General features: G+C 52.0%; 5 protein-coding genes across 5 annotated transcripts; 2 read left to right on the forward strand and 3 right to left on the reverse strand.

Moving 5' to 3' along the window:
* Positions 1–1318: 1318 nt before the first annotated feature.
* Positions 1319–2624, reverse strand: J4E93_003427 (uncharacterized protein; the record flags this gene model as incomplete). The annotated part of the gene is made up of 2 exons (XM_049341364.1): positions 1319–1750; positions 1811–2624. Coding segments are annotated over 2 exons (1246 nt in total), but the record flags the coding sequence as incomplete, so codon positions are not given.
* A 4680-nt stretch (positions 2625–7304) lies between these two features.
* On the forward strand, positions 7305–8660 carry J4E93_003428 (uncharacterized protein; the record flags this gene model as incomplete). Its single annotated transcript, XM_049341365.1, has 1 exon — positions 7305–8660. The coding sequence occupies one exon, from the start codon at positions 7305–7307 to the stop codon at positions 8658–8660; it is 1356 nt and encodes a 451-aa protein (XP_049200870.1).
* A 1293-nt stretch (positions 8661–9953) lies between these two features.
* J4E93_003429 (uncharacterized protein) lies at positions 9954–12006 on the forward strand (the record flags this gene model as incomplete). Its single annotated transcript, XM_049341366.1, has 2 exons — positions 9954–11540; positions 11590–12006. The coding sequence occupies 2 exons, from the start codon at positions 9954–9956 to the stop codon at positions 12004–12006; spliced, it is 2004 nt and encodes a 667-aa protein (XP_049200871.1).
* Positions 12007–14080: 2074 nt separating this feature from the next.
* Positions 14081–15700, reverse strand: J4E93_003430 (uncharacterized protein; the record flags this gene model as incomplete). Its single annotated transcript, XM_049341367.1, has 1 exon — positions 14081–15700. One exon carries the CDS (start codon positions 15698–15700, stop codon positions 14081–14083), a length of 1620 nt encoding a protein of 539 aa, XP_049200872.1.
* Positions 15701–16478: 778 nt separating this feature from the next.
* On the reverse strand, positions 16479–16736 carry J4E93_003431 (uncharacterized protein; the record flags this gene model as incomplete). Its single annotated transcript, XM_049341368.1, has 2 exons — positions 16479–16669; positions 16721–16736. The coding sequence occupies 2 exons, from the start codon at positions 16734–16736 to the stop codon at positions 16479–16481; spliced, it is 207 nt and encodes a 68-aa protein (XP_049200873.1).
* Between the last annotated feature and the right edge of the window lie 5494 nt (positions 16737–22230).

Genomic DNA, 22230 nt, shown 5'->3' on the forward strand with positions numbered 1-22230 from the left:
ATTGTTTCGATAAACTGGAGAGGGGCGACGAGGCTTATAGATCAAATCATCAGGCGATTCAGCTAGACGCGGCGCATCGACGATGTCACAACCTTGAGTCGGTGCCGGAATAAAACTGTCATTACTCCGCGTATGATCGCTGGTAATTGCTGTGCGGGGCGTACTAGGAGTCAGCGCCTGCGAAGCACGTTGGTGGTTGGCGTCGGCTTCGACATCAATTCCATCCTTTTCAGATGCCGCGAGACCACGCCTGTGGCAGCACTGCCTCACAGTGGTAACAATCCATATGAGGATGGGTATGCCGATCAAAGCGCCGATGACGCACCCAGCGATTATACCGTTTGTCTTAGCGTCGTTGGGGTCGGGGCGATGGGTTTCATCATATGAGTACGTCGGCGTGGATGCAGGCACGGTAGCTTCGATGTACGGATTTGATGGAGAAGGGGTCCAAAGTGAGGCTGTTGGTACGGGTGCGATGGCTGGATCGGACCAGGCAGGTTCGGTCCATGCGGGTTCGGTCCACGCAGGTTCGGTCCATACGGGTTCGGTCCACGCGGGTTCAGTCCATGCTGGCGCTGAGGGCGTCCACTCCCACTGACGTGCCTGAAGGTCGTTATCGCTATCTGATGCGGATGCTGTACCTGCGATTATGGATGCGGCCATTACCGTAACTTTCGTTGGCTCCATGATGGACAGAGAAGGGCGAACAGGCGCTGCGGAGACAACCGATACGCTCATAAGAGCGAAAGTGAGAAAGGGTAATAACATACCTGTCGCAGATGCAAACATCTAAAAGGTTTATCTGCAACTACTACCGAGATTCTCACTACTGTGACGTTCGATCCAGCGAACTGTGAAGATTCTGATCGTATGTTTGCTGTTCTGTGTGACCGGCACCCTGTGGTTCGCTGAAAGCAATGGTTACTTCGCGCCTTGAAGGATCTGCTCTAGGGCTGCGCTTGAATCTTTTCAGTTAGTAGGGGTATGGTGTTGTCAGTGCATAGGGTGCGTTGTGAGATGACATCGCTGAGGTTGGCACTGGCAGTGATACGTAGATAGTTGATGGCATGTCGTGGCGCAGGCGGTTCATCATCGACGAAGTATACGCTTCGACGAGATGAGCTTTCGCGCTAATGTATGACCTTCTCGTATAGTAAATATTTAGTAGTGATGTGCGGATTCGTCTCACGCCGAAGGCGTGTCGGTGGGTACACGCGCCACATACTTGTCCTTACAGAGCTCCTCATAACAGATCTGCGATAACCATGTTGAGACTATAAACTTGAGCGTATGTCTTCGGGGCAAGAACAAACTTCGTTCATGCCATCCGAACGTATTTGACCGGCCCAACGTACGCGTGTCGGCCACGAAGAACGTAGTACAGTACAGCAAAGAGAACGACGATTCCATACCCCAGGACTGCCCAGTTCATATCTGTAACGGTTGGTCGAGGCCCAACAGGGAAGAAACAGAAGACCCAAGCAAACAGCAGGAAAAGTACAGCGATAATGTTGATCGGTAACCCAAATCTTCCCAGGTCGAACTTGGACGGCAGAAGCGGTTCACCTCTTATGCGCTTCAAAGCAACGCACGAGATCGTGATCAAGTACGAGGTCAGCATCGAAGCTAAACCAAGTGAAATGACCTGCATGAACGCGACGGTGGAGCCAAGGTTGATACATGACAGAATTACGACGAAGACAACCGTTATGTAGGTCGAGTTGATCGGTACTTGGCGCTTCGTTGATACCTACTCGCTGTCAGTTCTAGGTTGAAGTAATAGCCATGGCAAAGTCTGCTTTTGACGAACCTTGCTGAAGACATGCGCAAATGGGACGCCATTATCACGAGCGAAGGCAAATACCTGGCGTGAACTTGTTGCCATGATAGCAACACAAGCGAAAATTGAAACAACCAACATCAAAACCGTCAGCGCAGTCGCGCCACCTACGGACCTGGTCGTGTCGACGAAAACTTGAATGAAAGGTGTGCCAAGTGGGGTCGTAAGTACAGAGACTGTATCGGTGACGCAGAAGCAAAAGGTGATTGCCATGATCCAGCCGAGCAACCCGTTCCCGAGCCACGTCCACATCATAGCGCGCGGGATCACATGGGCAGCATCGCGTACCTCTTCCGCCATGTGTGCTCCCGCTTCAACGCCAACGAAGGAGCTGGTAGCGCTCGTAAGGCCAAGAATGACCGCGAGCGGAATATTCCCCCACATCATATTGTCCTCGAAGACGGTGAAGACATCGCTGGAAGAGTGGCTTCTATCGCTCATGACCCAGAGTGGAATTACGACAGCGAAGAACCCAGCCACATGGAGTATGACGATGCCTCCTTCTATTAATGGTAGATGTCGAGAGAGGTATGTGTTGAACACCAAGCACACGGCTAGGACAGCCCAGATGAGAAGCGTTCCGTGCCACGCCTTCGGAATGTACGACGGATTGTTCAAGATGATGAGGCCCTGGATCTGTTTGCCGGAAAGATATGAAACGGTTGCTACACCGGTCTGCCAGCCCAGAATCCCGAGCCAACCTACCAGATAGCTGAGAAACTTCTGGCAGCTTGGTGGTGCGAACTCTGATACCCAGTGGTACTGTGCGCCAGCCGTTGGTGCCCTGTAAAAGTGAGTAAGTATCATTGGAGGTCATTAAGCTGTACCCACATCGACGCCATCTCAGCCAGCGAAGCGACAACGAAGCCGAACCCAATCATGACGATGAAGTATCCCCAGATAAGCCCTGCTGTTCCGCCATTGGCAAGGGCAAAGACGGATGTGGCAAGGATAGTCTCCCAAGTCGAAAGAAGAACTATACAGAATCCTAGAATGGTGATAGAACGGAAGTTTCGCCGGGTTTCCTGCGTCTTTCCCATGCGATGCATGTCATGGGCGTCCGCTGTGGTTGTATCCTTCTCGGCGACGTTGTAATCCCGGCTTCGATCGTTAAACACATCTTGAGGCTCTCCGATATGTGCCTCTGCGAATTTGTTGGACATCATCACGTTAAAGATCTCTGATGGAGATATGAGGCAGAGGGAAGTAGCAAGTCCCCATCTCGTGCGTAAACAAACGTGTTCTTATGCCTGTGAGTTGATGCGGTTGTATCCTAGTCGACTTACGCCCTGCATATGTATATGGCAGCTCAATGAACTCAATACCTGCGCCTCGCTGTAAAGACGATGTCGCGTACCGATGCTGCAGTATTGATTAAGCAGCTTGCGACCCAGCGCTCGTCATTGGCAGACGGCTGGGCGTACAGTAAGCAGCGATACATTTTGTCTTACGGTGAATACCGCACTGCCGAAAGCATATGAATTATGCCTTTTGTGCTGACAGGTAGATATAGCCAGGCCTTACGATGCAGGCAATCTGCCATCGGAGAGATCATTGGTAGGCAAATATGCTGTGATCTGGCATCTGCAACCGTGTCGCACGTGTGGAGTCTAGCTGCTCATACTCATCGGTCAGAAACCCAAGGAGCTGCAGCGAGACAATGTTTCGAAAGTCGTGTTGGCAGTCGAGGCCGTCGGTGCTGTGTAATAGCGAGACTGAGCTCTGGAGGGGTGATTAGAAGGCAGGTGCCCCTGCGCCAACCAAGAAAGGCTAGCGCGTGACGCGTTCTTAGCGTCTTCGGGGATCTTCAAACGCGTCGCTTTCACGCAGCAACTTGGACACCTTCTCAATTCACAACACATTGCCGCCGAATTGGATGCCTTCTTCTGAGTTGCGAAACCATGCTCGACCCGCCTCACTCGCATGTCTAGAGTGTCGGCGTACCCACCTCAAGTGCGACGGAACGCAACCCATCTGCGGTCGTTGCCAGACTCGTGGTTTCGCATGCACCTACAAGCGCTCTGGACGAGGTCGCCGACGTGGCGTAACGCGCGCAGATACTGATGAGCAGCCGACCCTGTCTCACACCGCACCCGTTTCTTCTGGCCCGGATGCGCAACCCGCTGGTGCACAGGCGCTCTCCTGTACGTCCTCTGCAGCGCAATGGCTCCCTCTCGACGATGCAGCCGCTCCACCAAACTCGGCCCTACTGCAACGTAGAACACCAACCACTCCGCTAGATCAGAATGCCGAGTGGGCTGACGATGAGCAACTGGTGAACCTTTACTATCTGAATTTCCATGCGAGTCACCCAATCCTTCTACCAAGGGACATGTATTGGCAGCAAGGATACCCTCGTTATCTGAAAGCGGTCATTCATCTCATCGGTGGTCGCTATTCACATGCTGTCTCGATGGATGACTTGCGCGAGAACGTGGCACGAGAGTTTGCTCGAAGCGAAGAAAACACAGTCGAGATGGTACAAGCAGGACTGCTCAACACTATCACCCTGTTCGCGGAGAACGCTACGGATCAAGGGCAAAAGATGCTTGATTCCACGATCGAACTAGCTTTACGACTCGGCATGCACCAGCGGAGCTTTGCTTCCACGCATGCTGGTGATCTGACTGTGCTGGAAGAAAGCATGCGGAGAACCTGGTACGAATTGTACGTGATCGACGGCTGCATCGCGGCATTGCAGCGAAAATCGACATTCAAAACCAACACAGTAAACGCCGACGTGCTTTTACCATGCGACGACTTTACTTACGAAGCCGGAATGTGCTTTATGCCAGCAACTATGGCCGAATTTCACGGCAACGTCTTTGCCGAAGAGGAAAAGGTATTTTCTTCCTTCTGCTACCGCATAGAAGCCGTACGTCTTCTCGGACGAGTCTTAACTATCACTGGAAAGCATGGAGTGGATCGAGATCTGGTACAGGCCGTTGACAATGCGCTTGCTGCATTCCTATATCACTTACCACGCTCCAAAAGCGAAGCGGAGATCTCAAACACCTTCGGTGATCTGGACGAACTCATGTTCCAAGCGCATACTATCATCCAATGGAGCACCATTCTCGTGCATTATCCCAGAGGCGATCTGATATCTTCTGACCTATTAACACAAGACGTACTTGGAGCCAATTGTACCAAGCTCCTTTGTCCCTGCAATCGACAACATATCCACTCCGTCAAAGCCATCGAAGCCTCCAAGACCATAGCTATGTTAGCGGCGCTGCGTACTCCCACTCAAAAGCACACACCGTTGTTTGTGTATCCACTGGCTCTCGCTGCTGTCGTTCAGCTTTCCATTGGCGCGATGCACGACAAAAGCCCTCGGCGTTGCTTGGACCAGCACGCTGATCGAGTCAAGCTGTTACTCGGGGTACTCAAGTCAATGAGTCGTCAATGGTCGGCTGCTGGAATTGTGTTACGCACCTTGAAGAAGGTAGCATCCGCAGTATTCCGTAGTTCGTCTGTCGATTCACCTTCCAGCATAGTGGCTCCTCCAGCCACATCAATCGATAACGATGCTTTCCCCGACTTCGATCTCCAGGATTTGTACGGACTTGTGGGCCTTGATAACAATACGTTAGGTATATGATAGGCCCGGTTAGGCCTTCAAGGTCTGCTTCAACCCTTCGGTCGAAATGCAAGGACGCAACAATTGTTTCATCTGCGCGAACCGAATTGGAAAAGATTGTTGTGCTGTGTACATACTCTCTAGCATCTTCCCCGCCGACATAGCGCTTAGACCTGCCTAGAGGTGCTCATCGCCGCTCAATCCCCGTCTCCCATGACCCTTCCTTCACCTTGATCGGAAGATGCATCAAAAGCTCGCCATTTGGTGTCGGTAATGGGAGTCTACCAGCGCGAATGTTCATCTGCAAGGACGGGTGCAGCAGCTTCGGCGCGTTCAGACTCGCATCACGTTCTTCTCGCAGGATTCGGAACTCGTCCTCTGCAAGGTTCGCGAGATGTCTGTTCTTCTCCTTGTGATCCCGTACAGTCATCCACGGCACGGCTTCGCATCGTTGCGGACACGCTGGATAGTCGTGCCCTGTCCAAATCTTGGTTTCGCCTGGCAAACTCAAGAGCTTTTGTGCCGAAGCATACAAGCTTTTTGCACTACCGCCTGGGAAGTCACAGCGTGCCGTGCCGATGTCAGCATAAAATATTGAGTCGCCGCAGAACACGTTGCCTTACAAAGTGTTAGTGTTGAGCTCAAGTACAGATCGCTACAGCGAATACTTACTGCCGACCTGGTAACCAATATGATCTGGGGTATGACCTGGAAGATGAACAACCTTCACTCTTAAACTTCCAACCTCGAACATCTCATCATCTTCGAAAAGATGATCGAACGCGTTTTCGTACTCAACAGCTGGAATACCATATCTCAAAGCAAAACGCTTTTGGACCTCCTGAAATCGTTTTCCGATGCAAACAGGTGATTTGAAACCTTGCCATGATGAGAGACGCTGCTGGAGGTAAGAAGCTGCTGTCAGGTGATCAGCATGAGCGTGCGTCTCCAATATCCTCTCGATGTAGTACCCTCTTTCCAAGACCGTGGCCAATAGATTATCAGCTGTCTGAGTACTGATCGTCTGGGTAGGCGCGTCATAGTCGAGCACAGGATCGATAATGACAGCTTTCTTGGACGAAGCGTCTGCTACCACGTATTGCCATGTCCCTGTCTTGTCTTCAAACAAGCTGTGGATTGCGGGCTCGTGGGACCTTATGGTGTGAGTGCTGTAACTTGATCGGTTTCGGGCTTTCCGCGGGATCTGTAAAGTTGGATTGGTCAGGTTGGCGACGATACGGCCTGCCCGCCTCGCATAGTTCGGTGAATGTGGCAAGCTGACTGTTCCTCGTGCGATGCATTGAGGTATCGTAGGAGTCATTTGAGCCATCGATCGTTGCTGCTGCCTACAAATGCGGACCTTGGGGGTGTGGTGAGACGAGTTCGGCAGTCGCCAAAGCGCCTGGATGCGTCCAGATGAGCGTAAATTCTTCATGCCCTAGGATGGGATAGTCAATATTATCCGTGTAGCAGCGGCCACTTTTTCATTATCTCCTCCGCTTCGTCTTAAATATATCCATCTCGGGAAGCTGACTGTGCCCAGGTGGTGCCGCCTTCATGCAGGGTTCGGCGTCTATCCCACGACGACGCTTTTGATCCCCGACATGACACGTCTTGATCCCCGACATGACACACTTTTGATCGCCGACCCGACAATGGCCTTTGGGATGAACAATCTACTCCCTTACTGTTTTCGAAGCTCTTGAAGATTCATTTCGTCCACCGTCCACAAACCGAAAAATCGCAAGGAATCACATTTCGACAAACCTACAGTTATACGAGCGAAAATAAGGGTCCTTCATATTGCTTCCTCGACTTACCGTTAACCAATACCTCCACACGACCATCAGCAGCTAAAAATTAGCAGTCTACTTGGCCGGAATGTATTCATCGTACCATCGCTTCACATCGACGTCGCTCAGAAGTGCGCTCATCACACAAATTCGGCCAGCTGTTCGAGGCCTCGCGACTGTCTCACCTGCGATCAGTACATCAAAACACCACAAGGTCGTCGTCATTGGAAACGGTTCAGCTGGTGTCGCAGTCAGCCATCAACTGTTACGAGTAGGACGCTTCAAAAAGGACGATATTGCGGTTGTCGATCCGAGCACTTGGCATCATTATCAACCAGGCTGGACATTGGTGGGCGGTGGTTTGAGCAATAAACAAAAGTTCAAGAGGCCGATGAGCGAGCTCGTCGCGTCAGGAACCACGTTCTACAATGACCATGTCACCGCCATTCACCCGCAAGACAACTATCTATCGCTGGGAGACGGTGACAAAGTCCAGTATGACCATCTCGTCATCGCCCCAGGCATCAAAGTCGATTACGACGGCATCAAAGGCCTTAGCGAAGCAATGGCCAACCCAGATAGCCTTGTAGCGTCAATATACAGCTACGACCACTGCGACAAAGTGTTTGGAAACATTCAGCGTCTCAAGAAGGGCTCGGCCATCTTCACCCAGCCTTCCGGTGTAGTGAAATGCGCAGGCGCACCTCAAAAGATCATGTGGCTCGCAATGGATCATTGGAGACGCGCAGGTCTCTACAGCAACGATCCCGAGGAAAGTACTATCAAAATGACTTTCGCGACTGGTCTGTCCACTATGTTTGGCGTACCGAAGTACAGCGTCAGACTGAACGAAATGCGAGAAGAGAGAGGAGTCACAGGCCTCTTCGAACATAACCTCATCGAGATCAATGGGAATACTGCGACATTCGAACGACCGAACGGCGAACAGCCCGTACAGCGACATTTTGACTTCCTTCATGTTGCGCCCCGAAATGTACCGCACGCTTTTGTGAAAGAGAGCGGGTTGGGCAACGACGCGGGATTCGTAGACGTGGATCAGCACTCTCTCCGGCACAAGAAGTTCAAGAACGTGTGGTCGCTCGGCGATGCGGCGAGTCTGCCGACGTCAAAAACGGTGGCTGCAATCACATCCCAAGCGCCAATTCTCACACAAAATCTGTTGCGTACTATGGATGGCAAGGAGCCAGAGTCCGAATACGATGGCTATACTTCATGCCCGCTTCTGACCGGTGACAAGAAGGTGCTTCTTGCGGAGTTCAAATACGGTGGTATACCGAAAGAGACGTTCAATACATGGTTTGGTGTTGACCAAGCTGTTCCGAGACGCGCATTCTACCATCTGAAGAAAGACTTCTTTCCTTGGGTTTATGATCGATATCACGTGAAGGGTCTGTGGGGTGGCCCAAGTGGCTGGATCAGGTAGCTTTAGATAAGTCTTGAGAGGTTTTGCGATGTGTCTTGTCGAAGGATTAATCCCCTGCATAGAAGTGTTAGATAACGCATCGTGTATCGGCAGGGCTAGGTATATTGGCGATGGCGCGTGGTCGGCGCAAAGACTGACTTTGGCGTATTTATCCCTTTGCTCACTAATGTTAATGGTTCTGTCGCTATCATCGGGGAGACATGTGCATGATCGGTCATTACGAAGAACACGTGGATGCGTGAAATGTCGATGTTTTGGTCTGGAGGGCAGACGCGTCCACGGGTGCTGGCGGGATAGCACGCTAAGGACAAAGGTAGCTTAGCGCGTAGGATGACGTAGGCGTGCTGCAGGTGGCTGGCAGGGCGCGTTTGAACTTTGACAATAGGGCGTGCAACGAGGTGATATGTATAACCAGCGCCCAAGCCACTCTTCCCTCTGCTACTGTCAGCCCGAATCACGTACGCGTTACATCCCACTTCGACTACTGCAATCGGTTCCGATTACCTAGCACCATGACTACGAAGACCTCACGGATCTCTTGCCGGACTTTCGTCGGTCATGCATTTGCCATTTCGAAGGCCTGTCGCTCTTATCACGGCATGTCCGAATCTTGGAGACGAGGAACAGTCGGCACATGGCGCTAAACCTCTGGTGCAACGTTGCTTCGGCTGTGCAGGACCTCGAACTGGATTTCCCTTGGCCGCTCTGCACGAGAGATGAGGCGCGACGACACCCTCAAAACCCTACGCCACGGCGATGGACCAGCTGGAGGCCGACACAAGAGACATGTTTGCATATCAATCCCCTCTTATCTCACGCCCACATTGATATGCACATTGCGAGCCCAACCAGGCCGAGCATGACTCCCTTCCAAGACGTGGAGGTGCCGTTCCACCCGAACATACCTTGGCTGCCAAGGCGCGCCTCCGCACCCATGGGACATCTCCACCTACCAAGTTCCTGCGCAAACGCCTCCCACGGGCCTGAATGTTGGTATCAGTAGCTGCAGACGGGTATCATGCCCGTAGTGCTACCCTGGCACGCGACATGTTATCATTGAGGCGTCGAGTCGTCGCTGGCCGTGGCTGCGTGGTGACGCGCGCCGCGACTCTGATCTAAGATCAGGACCGCAGGGGTGTGCGACGACATCATTAGAAGAGAAAGTTGTGCCCAGGCTGGGTTCTCTCACTGCACCTCTGCCGGGCTTGTCTCTTTGCCCTTTCCAAGCAGCCTCTCATATCGCTTTACTCCTCCACCTCGTCTCACTGAGCGCATCGATACCATTTGCCCACTATGAACTTCATCCGCAAAGCCGTGCGGGCGATGTTCCCTCCGCCTCGCGTGGCGCCTGACGGTCGCGCGGAATGGCCCTCTCGAACACCATATGTGCTTGCTTCCATGGGCGGAGCGATGGGATTCGGAAATTTATTACGTTTCCCTTCCCAGGTCTTCAACAACAACGGCATTCAATGGTTCATACCCTACCTCATGGCTGTCTGCCTCCTCGCGATCCCGGTGCTTATCCTGGAAGTGGCTATTGGACAGGCCTACCGCAGCGGCTGTGTCATCGGTTACAACGGTCTTGATCGACGCTTTACCGGCGTTGGATTCGGAATGGTCTGCGTTGGTTACGCTGTGGCCATCTACTATATTCCCATTCTATCCTGGGTCATGGTGTACTTCCGCAGTTCATTCCGGTCCGCAAACGACTTCCCCTGGAAAGACAACCCACAGGAGTACTTCAGTCATGTCGTCAACGAAGTCCCCGCCATTCCCGCGGTCTACAGCGATGATGGCAGTCGAGTCCTTCAGTATGCTTCATATCCTGGTGTGAACCTCGATGGCGAGCTTGTCGGCTGGGTACTCTTTTCTTGGTTCATCGTTTGGATCTGTTTGTACAAAGGTATCGCCATTACCGCTCGCGTCGTCTACATTACCATCGTCTTGCCTATTATCATGACCGTCATCCTTGTTGGCCGTGGTGCGTCTCTGCCCAACGCTGGCCGAGGTATCAAACTATACTTTGGGGAGTTCAACGCCGATCAGCTTGCCGCAGGCAAGATTTGGCAAGCTGCAACCAGTCAGGTCTTCTACTCTACCGGTGTCGGTTTTGGCTATTACTCTGCCTATGCCTCGTACAACTCCAAGTTCTCCGATGCTGTCCAAGACGCCATGATGATCTGCAGTGCGAATGCGCTGTTTGAGTCGTTCGCGGCCTTTGCTGTCTTCGGTGTTGTCGGTTACTTGGGCCTGCAGCCTGGTGTTGGTGATCCGGTCGGAACATATACGCTCGGCTTCTACACCCTCCCCAGCGCCATCCAGGAAATGCCTGGTGCTCCATTCTGGTCTGTTCTGTTCTTTCTGACTCTGTTCCTACTTGGTATCAGTTCATCGTACGCGCTGCTCGATGCTATGATCACTACCATCTGCGACACTCACTGGGGAAGGAAGTACAAGCACTCGACCATCGCTACGATCATCACCGTTATCTCGGCCCTGGTATCATTGTTCTATTCAACGGGATTCGGTTATGAAGCTACCAATGCTGTTGACGCACAGATCAGCAACATTTCACTCATCTTCGTCGTATGGGCTGAGTGCGTATGCGCTACTTCGTTCTACCGCTTCGTCGACGTCATAGGTCAGGTTGGCGCACCATCCTTCTGGCTGTACCAATGCTCGTACATTGGTGCGCAGATCATCGGCAATGCCATCGCACATACAGTTTCCGACAAGATCGGTGCTGGTGTTGGCTTTGGTCTCTACATCATTGGCACAATCTTTGCTATTCTCGTCGCCAAAGATCCCACAGTTCCAGCTCCCAAATTTTGGGGCCGTAACAAGATCTTGAACCGCGTCTGGTGGGTCGGCCTCTACTCAGTAAGTACACCCTCCTTCAATGACATATGCAGCTACTTACACTATATAGGGACATCAACTTGCGCGCGACCTCAACTATGTCGTGTGTGTGGGCAAGCAGTGGCGACTACCCGTCTTCTGGGCACCCATCCTTCGATACTTCGCCGCACCCGTGCTCTCGATCATCTTCTGCTTCGCCTACCCCACGTTCTACGCCATACGCGGCGACCCCCTACAGATCTTCGGTTTCATAGTCGCCCATCTGATCGTCTTAGTCGTCCTTGTCGGCTTCATCATCCCCAAGAGCCTTAATGTCTTCGTACCTCCAGAACGCCGCGAGGAAGGAAACAGACAATACGCGCCCCAGACGGTACTCGGAAAGGACGACACAAACATTGTGGGTGGTGTTGCGCCTGGGCAAGAGTACGAAGCCGGCTTGTCAGTGCCGCCAGCTTACGACTCTGACAAAGTGGAGGATAAGAAGTGAGTGGTATATGCAGCGGCATCTGATTCTGGTGGATGTGCGTATGAATGATCCGGCCCATTGCAACGATTACCCAAGCGCCCAGCCCAAATATGACAGCCCTCATGCGTTGATCTCAAGATCACCTCCATTGCGCCAGACTTGCCCATTGCACTTCCATTCTCCGGTTTTGCCTTTCTTCGCCCATGACGCTTGAAAGTATTTGTTTCTCAGGCCACGTTGGAAGCCTACCTGGCTTTTTTATTCACATATACAATCCGAAGTCCAATCATACATACCATTTGTTCAACAGTTCCTACACAGCCACTGAGCTGCTGAACGCCTTTCCAACCCAGTCGGCTGACTGTTATAATGCCGATTATCCAAACCCCCCTCGCTTCTACTTTCGGTGTATCTTGTCGATCGGGGCTGAGCTGGCATGATCGTGACTGCGGTTCTTTGAGCCGTGCCGTGCCGTCCCTCCACGGTCATGCTTGATCCATCGTAACGTATGCAACGCTATGTGTCAACTCACATGTAACCTCTCAGGAAAGACTTTTCACTCTACTGTACGATGCGGTTCTCGGTATGAAGGGACGGGAAGCCTCACGTCGCATTCGATGTGCATAACTCTACTCGCGATTTTCGATCCGACAAGATGCGATGCTGCGATGCATTCATCTTATTACGGACTTCACAGCCGACCATTCATCAGTCTCTCCGACACTAAAAGCATGGCCATCAAAGACGATGGATGCATTGCGACAATGTGGCTGAAGCTTATAGTATCACGTGTCCGAAGCTTATGGTTCGCCGCGCTGCAGCTGTTCCCGATGTGTGAATCTATCGCCTTGAAACGCGGCCAACTCCGATCTTAGAATCCCCAAGCCACTCCACCAAACGCTGCTGCTCCACCGACCATCAGCATCGCGCCAGTCGGCAGCGGCATACCCGGCGCCTGTCCTTCGCTGTCCGAAGCCTCTACCCCAGTTTCCTCAGCCCCACTCGCGTCACCCGTGCTTGCCGGTGTGGGTGTGGACGTACCGCCTACGATAGTAGCCATAGCAAACTTCAGCTCTGTCAACGCTCTCAATCCCGATTGCGAAAAAAACCGTCGGTGTTCCACTGAGTATAGAATATTTCTCATCGTAATAATCGGCGTCGCACGTAACGGGGACCTCGGTTAGCACACCCGTCCATGAACAAGCACCGTTCCTGGTTATCGCACTCGGCATGGTCATGTGGTATTCCCATGTCTCGGGGCCTTGAAGCATGGTGAAAGGAATGCAACCGTCGATTTCTGCTTCTGGTGTCTCTATTAGTACGGCGGTTTTGTAGAATGACAGCGCCCGGGATATCATGCTGTCGAGAGACGCTTCTCGTGCCGATCTTTCGGCTGGAGCTGTTGAGTAGGGGTCAGCGGTGGTTCTAGCAAAGAACGTTTTCACGTGACATACATAGGTACGTCGACGAAGGTATAGGAGTTGGAGTCGTTGCTTCAGGACACTTCTTCTCGTAGGTAGTGGCAGTGTCGTCGGACGATATGAAGGTAAGAGTCGGTTCCACTGGATCCATCAAGTGTGAATACGTGAGTTTATATTGCGCGTTGATCGCGCTCCCAAAAAGCGACGCGATCAGAAGGCTCCTAGTTACTACTCTGCCGCTATGCGATGCGATGCGATGCGGTACGATCATGTGGGGTGCAGCCTGGGATGCGTCGACACGACGATGGGCGCATGACCTCTTTCTCATCCCTTCCATTATTTAATGGGCGCATGAGTCGCAACTTATTGCATTCCCAAGATCAGGGTCGCAGCCCAGTAGGCAGCTGCCAAGGCATTTTCAAGCAGTTTGATGAGTAAAGGAAGGGATCTAACTAGAAGCTTGACAAGCTTGCTAACGAGTCGCGGGACAAGATAGAGATGGCTTTGTTCAAGTTCTTGTGCCTGGCGGGCGTAAGCGACTTCGGAGGCTCAACAGCGAATGAGTCGCGTGTCTGTCGCGCCTCCAGGCTTCCAGCGCGTGAGGGCTGCAATGGTCCAGACCACAATCTCATAGTCTGTTGACCTTGCGCGCGCGCTCCTTCAAAAGATCTATATTATATCTCGATCCGACGACTACCTTTGGGTGGAAAGCGCGAGAGAAGTAAGACAAAAAAGCCAAGCAATGCAACAGCGGCGTTACAGATGAAAGTGAGATGACTTTGGCCAGCCTCGGCAAGCGCAGCGAAGACCACTCCAAAGACTGCCGACGTCGAAAGACGCGCGATGTTTTCGACAAGCGTAATGCCGCTTAGCGCATCGACGCGCTCGCTGTTGGGTAACATTTGCAGGATCGATCCCTTGGACGCGGCGCCGGTACCTGCAGCAAATGGCAGCATCACAGCAACGATGTACATTTGCCAACCTTGTGATACGAATACGGCAAGACCAGTAAGTATGCCATCAAGCAAAAGGCTGAAGCGCGCATAGAACAGATCGAATGCAAACGTCTCCTGCTCGTTCGTTGGTTCGGGGTTGGGCGGCTCTTCGCTCTCCAGAGGGTCGACAGTTTCTGTTACTGCCGGAGTTGGTGGTATGATATGAACCTGCACTGTCGGTTCTCTTTCTTCGTCCTCCGCCAAGTTGCTCTTCACGCCGTCGCCCATCCACTTTCGCCCTGCAGCGACGATGATGGGAAAGACGAGAGAGAGGAAACCACCTCTCAATGCTGAGTATAAGAAGATGAGTGCTCCGTTCTCCTTGGGACCAAAGTTGAACTCAACGGTGGCATACATCTGGAGTAGGATCGGGATGTAGCCAGTCGCAAGGATACCCAAGAATACGCCAATACCGAGGGTGAGTGCTCCAAACTGCAGGCGAGTACGTCCATTAGGTAGTTCCCACTTTTGCGGTGCAAAGATGCGGAGAGGGCCAAAGAAACGCGCGATGCCAGTGGTTTCGCGAGGTTTCGCATCCTTATCGTCCTCCGGCGGTGGCATGGCAGGTAGCGATATTGCTACATATACGCAGCAGAGCAAGAACAGCACCAGAGTCATGCGGAAGGGCGCAAGTATGCCAAAGTAGTCGCCGACGACACCTCCAATCAAGAACCCAATGGCGCTTCCGAAGTACATACAGCCTTGGAGTCTGCCCAATGCACCTGTGCGCCTCTCATGCTCGACGACGTCCGCCACCAAGGAATTGAGGCACAAGACATAGCCATTCGGGCCGCCAACTACTGTGATGACTTGCGAGCATTGCACGATCATGATGCCAACGTTGCCGCCATGCATGATACCGATGTTCTGGATCAACAGGCGGACCGCAGGCCAAAAGATCTGGATGATCAAAGCCAACTTGACGCCCAGGCGCTTGATAGTCCATGCAGCAACCAGCAAATTGACAAGACCGAATATCGTCGTTGATGATGCAAGAAGCGCAAAAGCCCTGGCCGCTCCAGCGTCAATTTCGCGCCTCGCACATCTATCCGCAGCGTTCGGATCCGGCTCATGATGTTCGTAATACGCATCGCAGGTCAAGATCCGGAAAGCGTATAGCATAGGAGCCTGTGTGATACTGAATGTCAACGACACAAGGAACGCGCATATTAGAGCGCGGAATAACACCGGTACGGCCGCTTTTTCTTCTCTTGGTTTCGGCTCATCGCGCGGTAGGAGGGGTGTGGTCTCCTCCTCTGGAATGGTCGAAGGACGTCGGAATTCTTGGGCGATAGCCATGCTGAAGGTCTTGCATGGGGATGAGAGGAAAAAGCTTGGTGTTGAAGAAAAGTCTTATCGTGATGTGCAGGTTGTTGACTAACGCTCTGTGGAAGCTGCGTCCGGGTATCGGCGGGGTAGCGTCTGCGCGTATCTCCAGACTACCCACACCGACTATATCGCGTCGACCTTTGCTGAGCGCATTGAGCCCACATGAATTGCTAATTGCAGAATTGGGACGCTGCAGTGAGATGTGAACAGCAGGATGCAAAAGCTTGCGATGACGTCAGCCTGTCTACACTCTTGCCACTATGAACATCTTTTTCGCATTGTACATTCCTCTGCTTCAAGGCTATGGATAACGTCTGTGTAAACACATTACAACAGACTGTGCAAGCAGATATCGCAGTATCGCAACGTGATCGCACCACCTGCATATCACAATGGGCAATGTCATTCCACAACCAAAGGAAACTAGGGCACAGAAATTCACTGATGTTGAAGCATAATAGAATAATGTGTAAAATCGATTGAGATGCGATACGAAGATTCTATGCTCGTGATGATACACAATCGCTCAAAGTAGGGTATGCCGTTTCCTGTAAGTTTCCACCAATCCAGATTAAACGCCGCTTATGCCATCCATCCAACACCCAATGCCATGCCAAAAAAAAATGTGAAAGTCGTAGCCCCTGCATCCTAGCATGCCGATTCTTGCTGCCGGTTGAAGGAGAGTTCTGATAAAGTACAATGCCGAGTGTGTTTGAATGTCGACAGTGGAGTTTGAGTTGTAGTGCGCTTAAGCGAACTCGAAACGCTCGTTGCAGTGCGACATCTCACGGAAGCAGTGAGGGCAGAGGTCAAGACCCTGGGAGGTCAGACCAAGTGCGGCAGATGCGGCGTGGAGAGTCTCGCGGGTTGATGTGGGTGCGCTGGTGGAGGCCGGGGTTGGGGCACCAGAGGCACCGGCGGGAGTGGAAGAGACGGAGTCTGAAGACGTTGTTAGCATGGAATAAAGCATCGGTAAATGGGAGAACATACCCTTGAAGGAAGGCATTTTGATGTTAGTTTTTTATGGAAAGTTGATTGAGATTGAGTTACTGAGGTATGACGTATATTATCTTCGTCTAATATGAGATGGAGGAGATGCAGATGTGGACGAGAAGCCAAAACCCCAGAGCCACAATCCCTCTTATACACCTCCGCCTTCGCCGCGCCTTCCCAACATGACCCTGAATCCAGTCACCAGCGAAAAATTGGCGAGCAAAAATCGTGCGCAACAAGCACCATCCCGACTTGTCCCGGAACCGTTTCGAGAATTTGCGTCGAACGACATCAAGATGATGCGCCACGCTCGCCTCACGCGCTAAGTGGAGTGATGATAACGCGTGCGGGCCCACTGTTAGCCGTTAGTGCGGCTGAGATTTTCAGGGCCGCGAGCAAGAGGCTCGCCATCGTGCATTCGATATCGGCTAGAGTGTGTTTTCCGGCTTCGGAAAAGGGTTTCTGTTGACCGGTCGAATGCAAGCTGAGACACGCTTGACAAGTTTTTGATGCTCGAGATAGAGCGATTACTGGCTCGGACAGATGGAAAGCGAAGTTTTCCTTCCAACGGCCTCGAGACGGGAGATAGTCGGTGTAGCGTGTCTGTGCTACCGGTCCTTCACATGTCAGACGTGTTTTGGGCTGTTGCGGTTTCAGACGACGTCATCGCGTTATCGTCATCGGGGGTCGCGATCTTGAGATGCCTCCACCAGCCTCGCCTATCTCTGACACCTTACATCGCACGTCTGTCACGTTGCCGTCGGGCATTATGAAGCTATATCTTGGAATGACTCAAGGTAGCTAAAGATCATTGGCAAACGCCTGCAGAGATGCCATTGACCATTGACTGGGCGATGCGGCTGTGCCTAGGAATTGGTCACATCACTGTTCGGACGATGGAACACTTGGGATAGCATCACGTATGATGACAAGATGGTAGGTCGAATAAGACTGAATGGTAATTTAAGACTTTAGATAGCACCGAGTTTTAGATGTATTTGACGTTTCCTCAGTAGGTTTCGACGCGTTCCAGAAGACGCGCTGGAGAGAGGTAGGTGGCTAAACCCAGATAGGTATAGTCGCTTCATCGCTCTAGCTGGTCCCGAAGACGATGCTTCCCTAGCACACGCGCATTCCATCTACTCACTCTTCCAACGTTCACATCCCAACCGCACCAAAAGCGCCGTCTTCCCGACTATGACCATGTCTGAATGGCGGAGAAACTCCCGAAATCGCATCTCTCGTCGACCCGATCCGCCTTTGCCCTCATAGACCCAAGCACGTCCTTATTCCACCGCCAGATAGACCGCCACGCGTACCTCACCAGCGGTTTCCGTACCCACGTCGCGATATCATACGTATGGAGCGAATGGCGAGATAATGCGTCGGATAAGCTTCCGAGCTGGGCAGCGCTCCAGAAGCGGCTCACGTCTCTTCTGGGCGAGCGTGCCTCTCCCGGCATGAAAGCTATCACGGGGAAGGCAACTCGCTGTTGGCTTGATTGCATGTGCATCGATCAGGAATCGAGTGAGGATAAAACATATTGGATACCGCGCATGGATGAGATATACTATGAGGCGCGATGCACGATCCTGCTCCTGCGGGTACCTGGGCTGGATCTAAGCCCAGTGCTGGTAGTTAAGAGGCGCATGCATTGCCCATTGTCTGGCCCACTGAGGCTCAGAGACATTGCGCAAATGGTTCCGCACAATTGTCTTCTGTGTCAATCATGCACATCGCTGCCTGAGATTGACTCAGAGCTCGAGGCGTCAGCCCTCAATGCGCTGAAGATACTGTGCCACGCTACGTGGCGTGAGAGAGCTTGGATTTTGCAAGAGATACTTCTCAGCCAAAACTACCTCCTAAACTGGGATGATAGTGGCAACTGGCTTTCTCTCGCCGACACCGCCGTAGTTGCCGCGCTCTTGTTCCGTCGGAATTTGGAAGAGACATGGCTCGATGAGTTTGCGTCCTGGTGCCGCAGATTGTGGTATCTCAGGCAGAACTACGATGAAACTCAGACGTATGAGCTATGCGACGCGAACGTATTGCAGCTAGCTTCCACGCTTAGCGCGACGGTACCTTCAGACAAGTACTACGCCTTGTGTGGCATGTTGCTGCTCAAGAATGTGGAGCCCAACCCAGCACATAGTGCCAACGAAGCACTCGATGTGATTATGAATGCGCTGGTGCAAGAAGGCCGGATGAGCTGGCTGTATGCTGTTCCACCATCTCTTGAAGTTCCTATGCAACTTCGAGACGGAGAAATGGGCCCTTTTGTCCTGACTCGCCTTGAAGATCGTCTGAGGCCCAACAAGAAGCATAACGCCGTTATACGGTCTAAAGAACTTGCTCTCGATGCGATACAACTCGGGCGCGTTACGGAGGTACTGCCACTCTCACAGGTCCTGGAGTCAGCCTCTAATCACCTACGCGAGACCCGCGACTTTGACTTTCCCGAAGGCTTGGCCTACTGTCATCGCGTACCAGACATCATCCGAAGGCTTTCACTTGACTTAGTAGACCCTTTACTACTTGAACCCACTTTCGGGCATATATGCAGAGCTCTCCAACCTTTACATGCCGTCAAGTCTGAAGCCCGTAAGGGTTGGCTATGCGTCATGTTTCTCAGCTTCATCGACGAGCCTCTGATCCAGGAGATGTGCGAAGGGGCTGCAGAGGATGACGTGCAGATTGTGAGATCATCGGCTATGTCGCTCCAACGGCATCTGACGAAGATACGGAATCTTTTCAGCGTCTTACTTTGGACTAAAAAGGCCGCAGATGATGCTTCCACAGTGGTAAGCGTAGCGATGGCGGGCTGTCCGGCTGATGCTCAAGTCTTCTCGTTGAACGGCGAGGCTGACTCGATGTTTGCGGCTCGCCTACGGGATCAAGGAAACGTCTATGATGAGTTTGGTGGCCCATTGTTCTCATTGAACGTACGCGATACCATTGGTCCTCGACCCTCAAGACTGTTAACACGCCGTTCTGGCGGCAGAAATCTCATACTTCACATGCGCAATCACTTCGTTTCAGATATTAAGGGGGCGATAAAGTATCGTAACACGTTAATGTGATTTCATATTTGCTGTGTAGCAGATAGATATACATGCGAGCTCAAAGACAAGAAATACAAAAATACGAATGAAATCCTCCGCCAATTTGACCTGCTCAGCACTCATTATAACCTCATTGTCTGACCACGCCATTGGGATTGATCAGGCTTCCCCCCGGCGATGATGAAGGTGTAGATCACGTACAGATCACCCTATCTAATGGCCTTTGGCAAGATGATCGCGCAGCTTATCCCGACGATAAAACATCATACCACAATGAAGATGAGTGCAGTAGAAGAAGGGCCCAGTATGTTTCTTCATATGACGGCGGAACTCCTCTCGGCGACCAAAGGCACCGGTGCATCCATGGGGACACAGAAGAGGACCTGTGGCAGCGAGATGCTGGACCTGGTTGTTGACTGGCGGGACCACGGATGCGGCAAGGACTTGGGGATGGACGTTGGCTAGTGGAGCGACGGGTATGTTGATGGCCTGTCGGGCTACGGCGTTGACATTACCCTGTTCCATATCATACGGGCCATCGACGTCGCTGAGTACTTCATCATTACCCAGGAGGCAGTCGGCGTCACCGCTCAGCACGGCTCGGGCATCTTCAGCTAAAGTAGGGCTGACCACCGTAGTGTAGGGATACTGGTGACCATTATACCAAACGGCGGCAAGCGAGGGGGATCTTTGGAGGGCATTATATACTCAGCGGGGTCTAAAAAAAAACTTACCCGGGGCTAGCCTCGCTAGCCACAGGATGTTGACCCGAAAGAGCCTGATCGAAGCGTTCATGACGTGTATGCCCGAAGAGCGAATTGGAAGGCATATCGAATGGTCGTTGTAGAGGTTCAGAAACAGTAGACTGTTTATATTGAACTGTGGGTAGGTGTAACGGACCGATGAACAAGGTGAAGGGAAATCAATGAATTCAGAAGTTGATGGAAGAAAGGCGTGCCGCAAGATCGTTTGTTCGTATGATGTTCTCAGGAGACGATTGAGCTTCGCGAGCGAGAGGTGATCCCGATGCGCGAGGGAGGCAACACCGGGAGACACTCCTTCGCAATAGTGACGCTGTGAAGGACCTTACACCAATCCGGCTAGTGCAAAACGCCACTGTGCCCTTCGATGCACCACGACATTGGATATGCAGGCGAGCAGTAACGATCTGACCAATCGACCATCAAAATAAAGTTTGCTCTGACATCATGTGAAACAACACTGTGCCCTTCGATATTGGTACTGCGATAACGCAGAGCAAAACGAGCCACTCATAGCTTCCGCAACATCGACAACATCGACAACCTGGACGACAAGATACTCTCACAAATTAGAGAAGTCGCAAATATAACATACTGCGCCCTTCGACACGTCACACGGCTATGCCGAAGCACTAGGCCACCGATGACGCTCAGCCTTGCTTATTCGTGGATGCTTTAGCAGTGAGAAGAGAAGGCTGAGAGCAAGGCTGACTTTGAGGCTCGACAATCAAACAGGCCCAAGGTGCATTATGCTGTCACCAGCTTTGTGTATTTCACATGACCCTGCGAATACATCTGGAGGAAGTGCTTGTCTCACTCTTTCCTTGCTCATTTAGTCGACGAAATAAAATACTTCAGCTATGTTAAGGACTGCAGTGAGCAAGATACAACTTGACTAGAGAGGAGAACAAGATGCGACTCGTGAAATGTTGCAACTATCCTCTGTTCACATTCGCATAACGCGAACGTTTTCGCATGACCTTGACCTAACTCTACTGCTTCCCATCATATCCCATCTCACCCTCACCAAACCCCTCAAAAAGCCCCCAATCCTTATGTTTCCATTAGACTGCCCATCAATCTACGCTTCGATCGCGTTGCGCACTATCAACAGCCCAATAAACTGAAGCCCTTAGATAAGGATGTATCTATACTTGTTACTCCCTACTAGCACCCATCTAGTGACAAGTACTCACTGCATCTCTATCCTGCGCCTGAGAAGTCTCCTTCTCCTGCTGTGATCCCAACGGCTGCGGGACCAACTCCCTTGTCGACTCCGAAAACGATGTCTCATAAAAGCTTGGTGGAAGTTCCAGCCTTTCCGTAAACTTCGATGCCCCAGCTTCCAGCTTCTCGGCCGGAGACTCGCATCGCTTTGGTGGCGGCGGAGAAGCGGCAGCATCAGTAGCAGCAGGAGCGTGGACTAATGGGGAAGCAGGAGGCGTGACGAGGGGCTCGATATGTTGTTTAGGATGAAGGCGGATGAAGTTGAAAGACGATTCCTTCTTCTTTGGCTTGTTGATGGCGAGGGTGAGGCAGAAGAGATTCATTGTGGGCATGGTGGCATAGCAGTATGGCCGTGTATAGTATGTCAGTATGGCAAGATGGCTCGTAACGTTACGTCTGGTGAGTTTAAGTACTGGTCTTGGTAATCACGTTTCTGTTAACACGATGCTTGAAAGAC

Source organism: Alternaria ventricosa, assembly GCF_023758065.1.
Source record: "Alternaria ventricosa strain BMP 2768 chromosome Unknown scaffold_5, whole genome shotgun sequence".
NCBI classification, from domain to species: Eukaryota; Fungi; Ascomycota; class Dothideomycetes; order Pleosporales; family Pleosporaceae; genus Alternaria; species Alternaria ventricosa.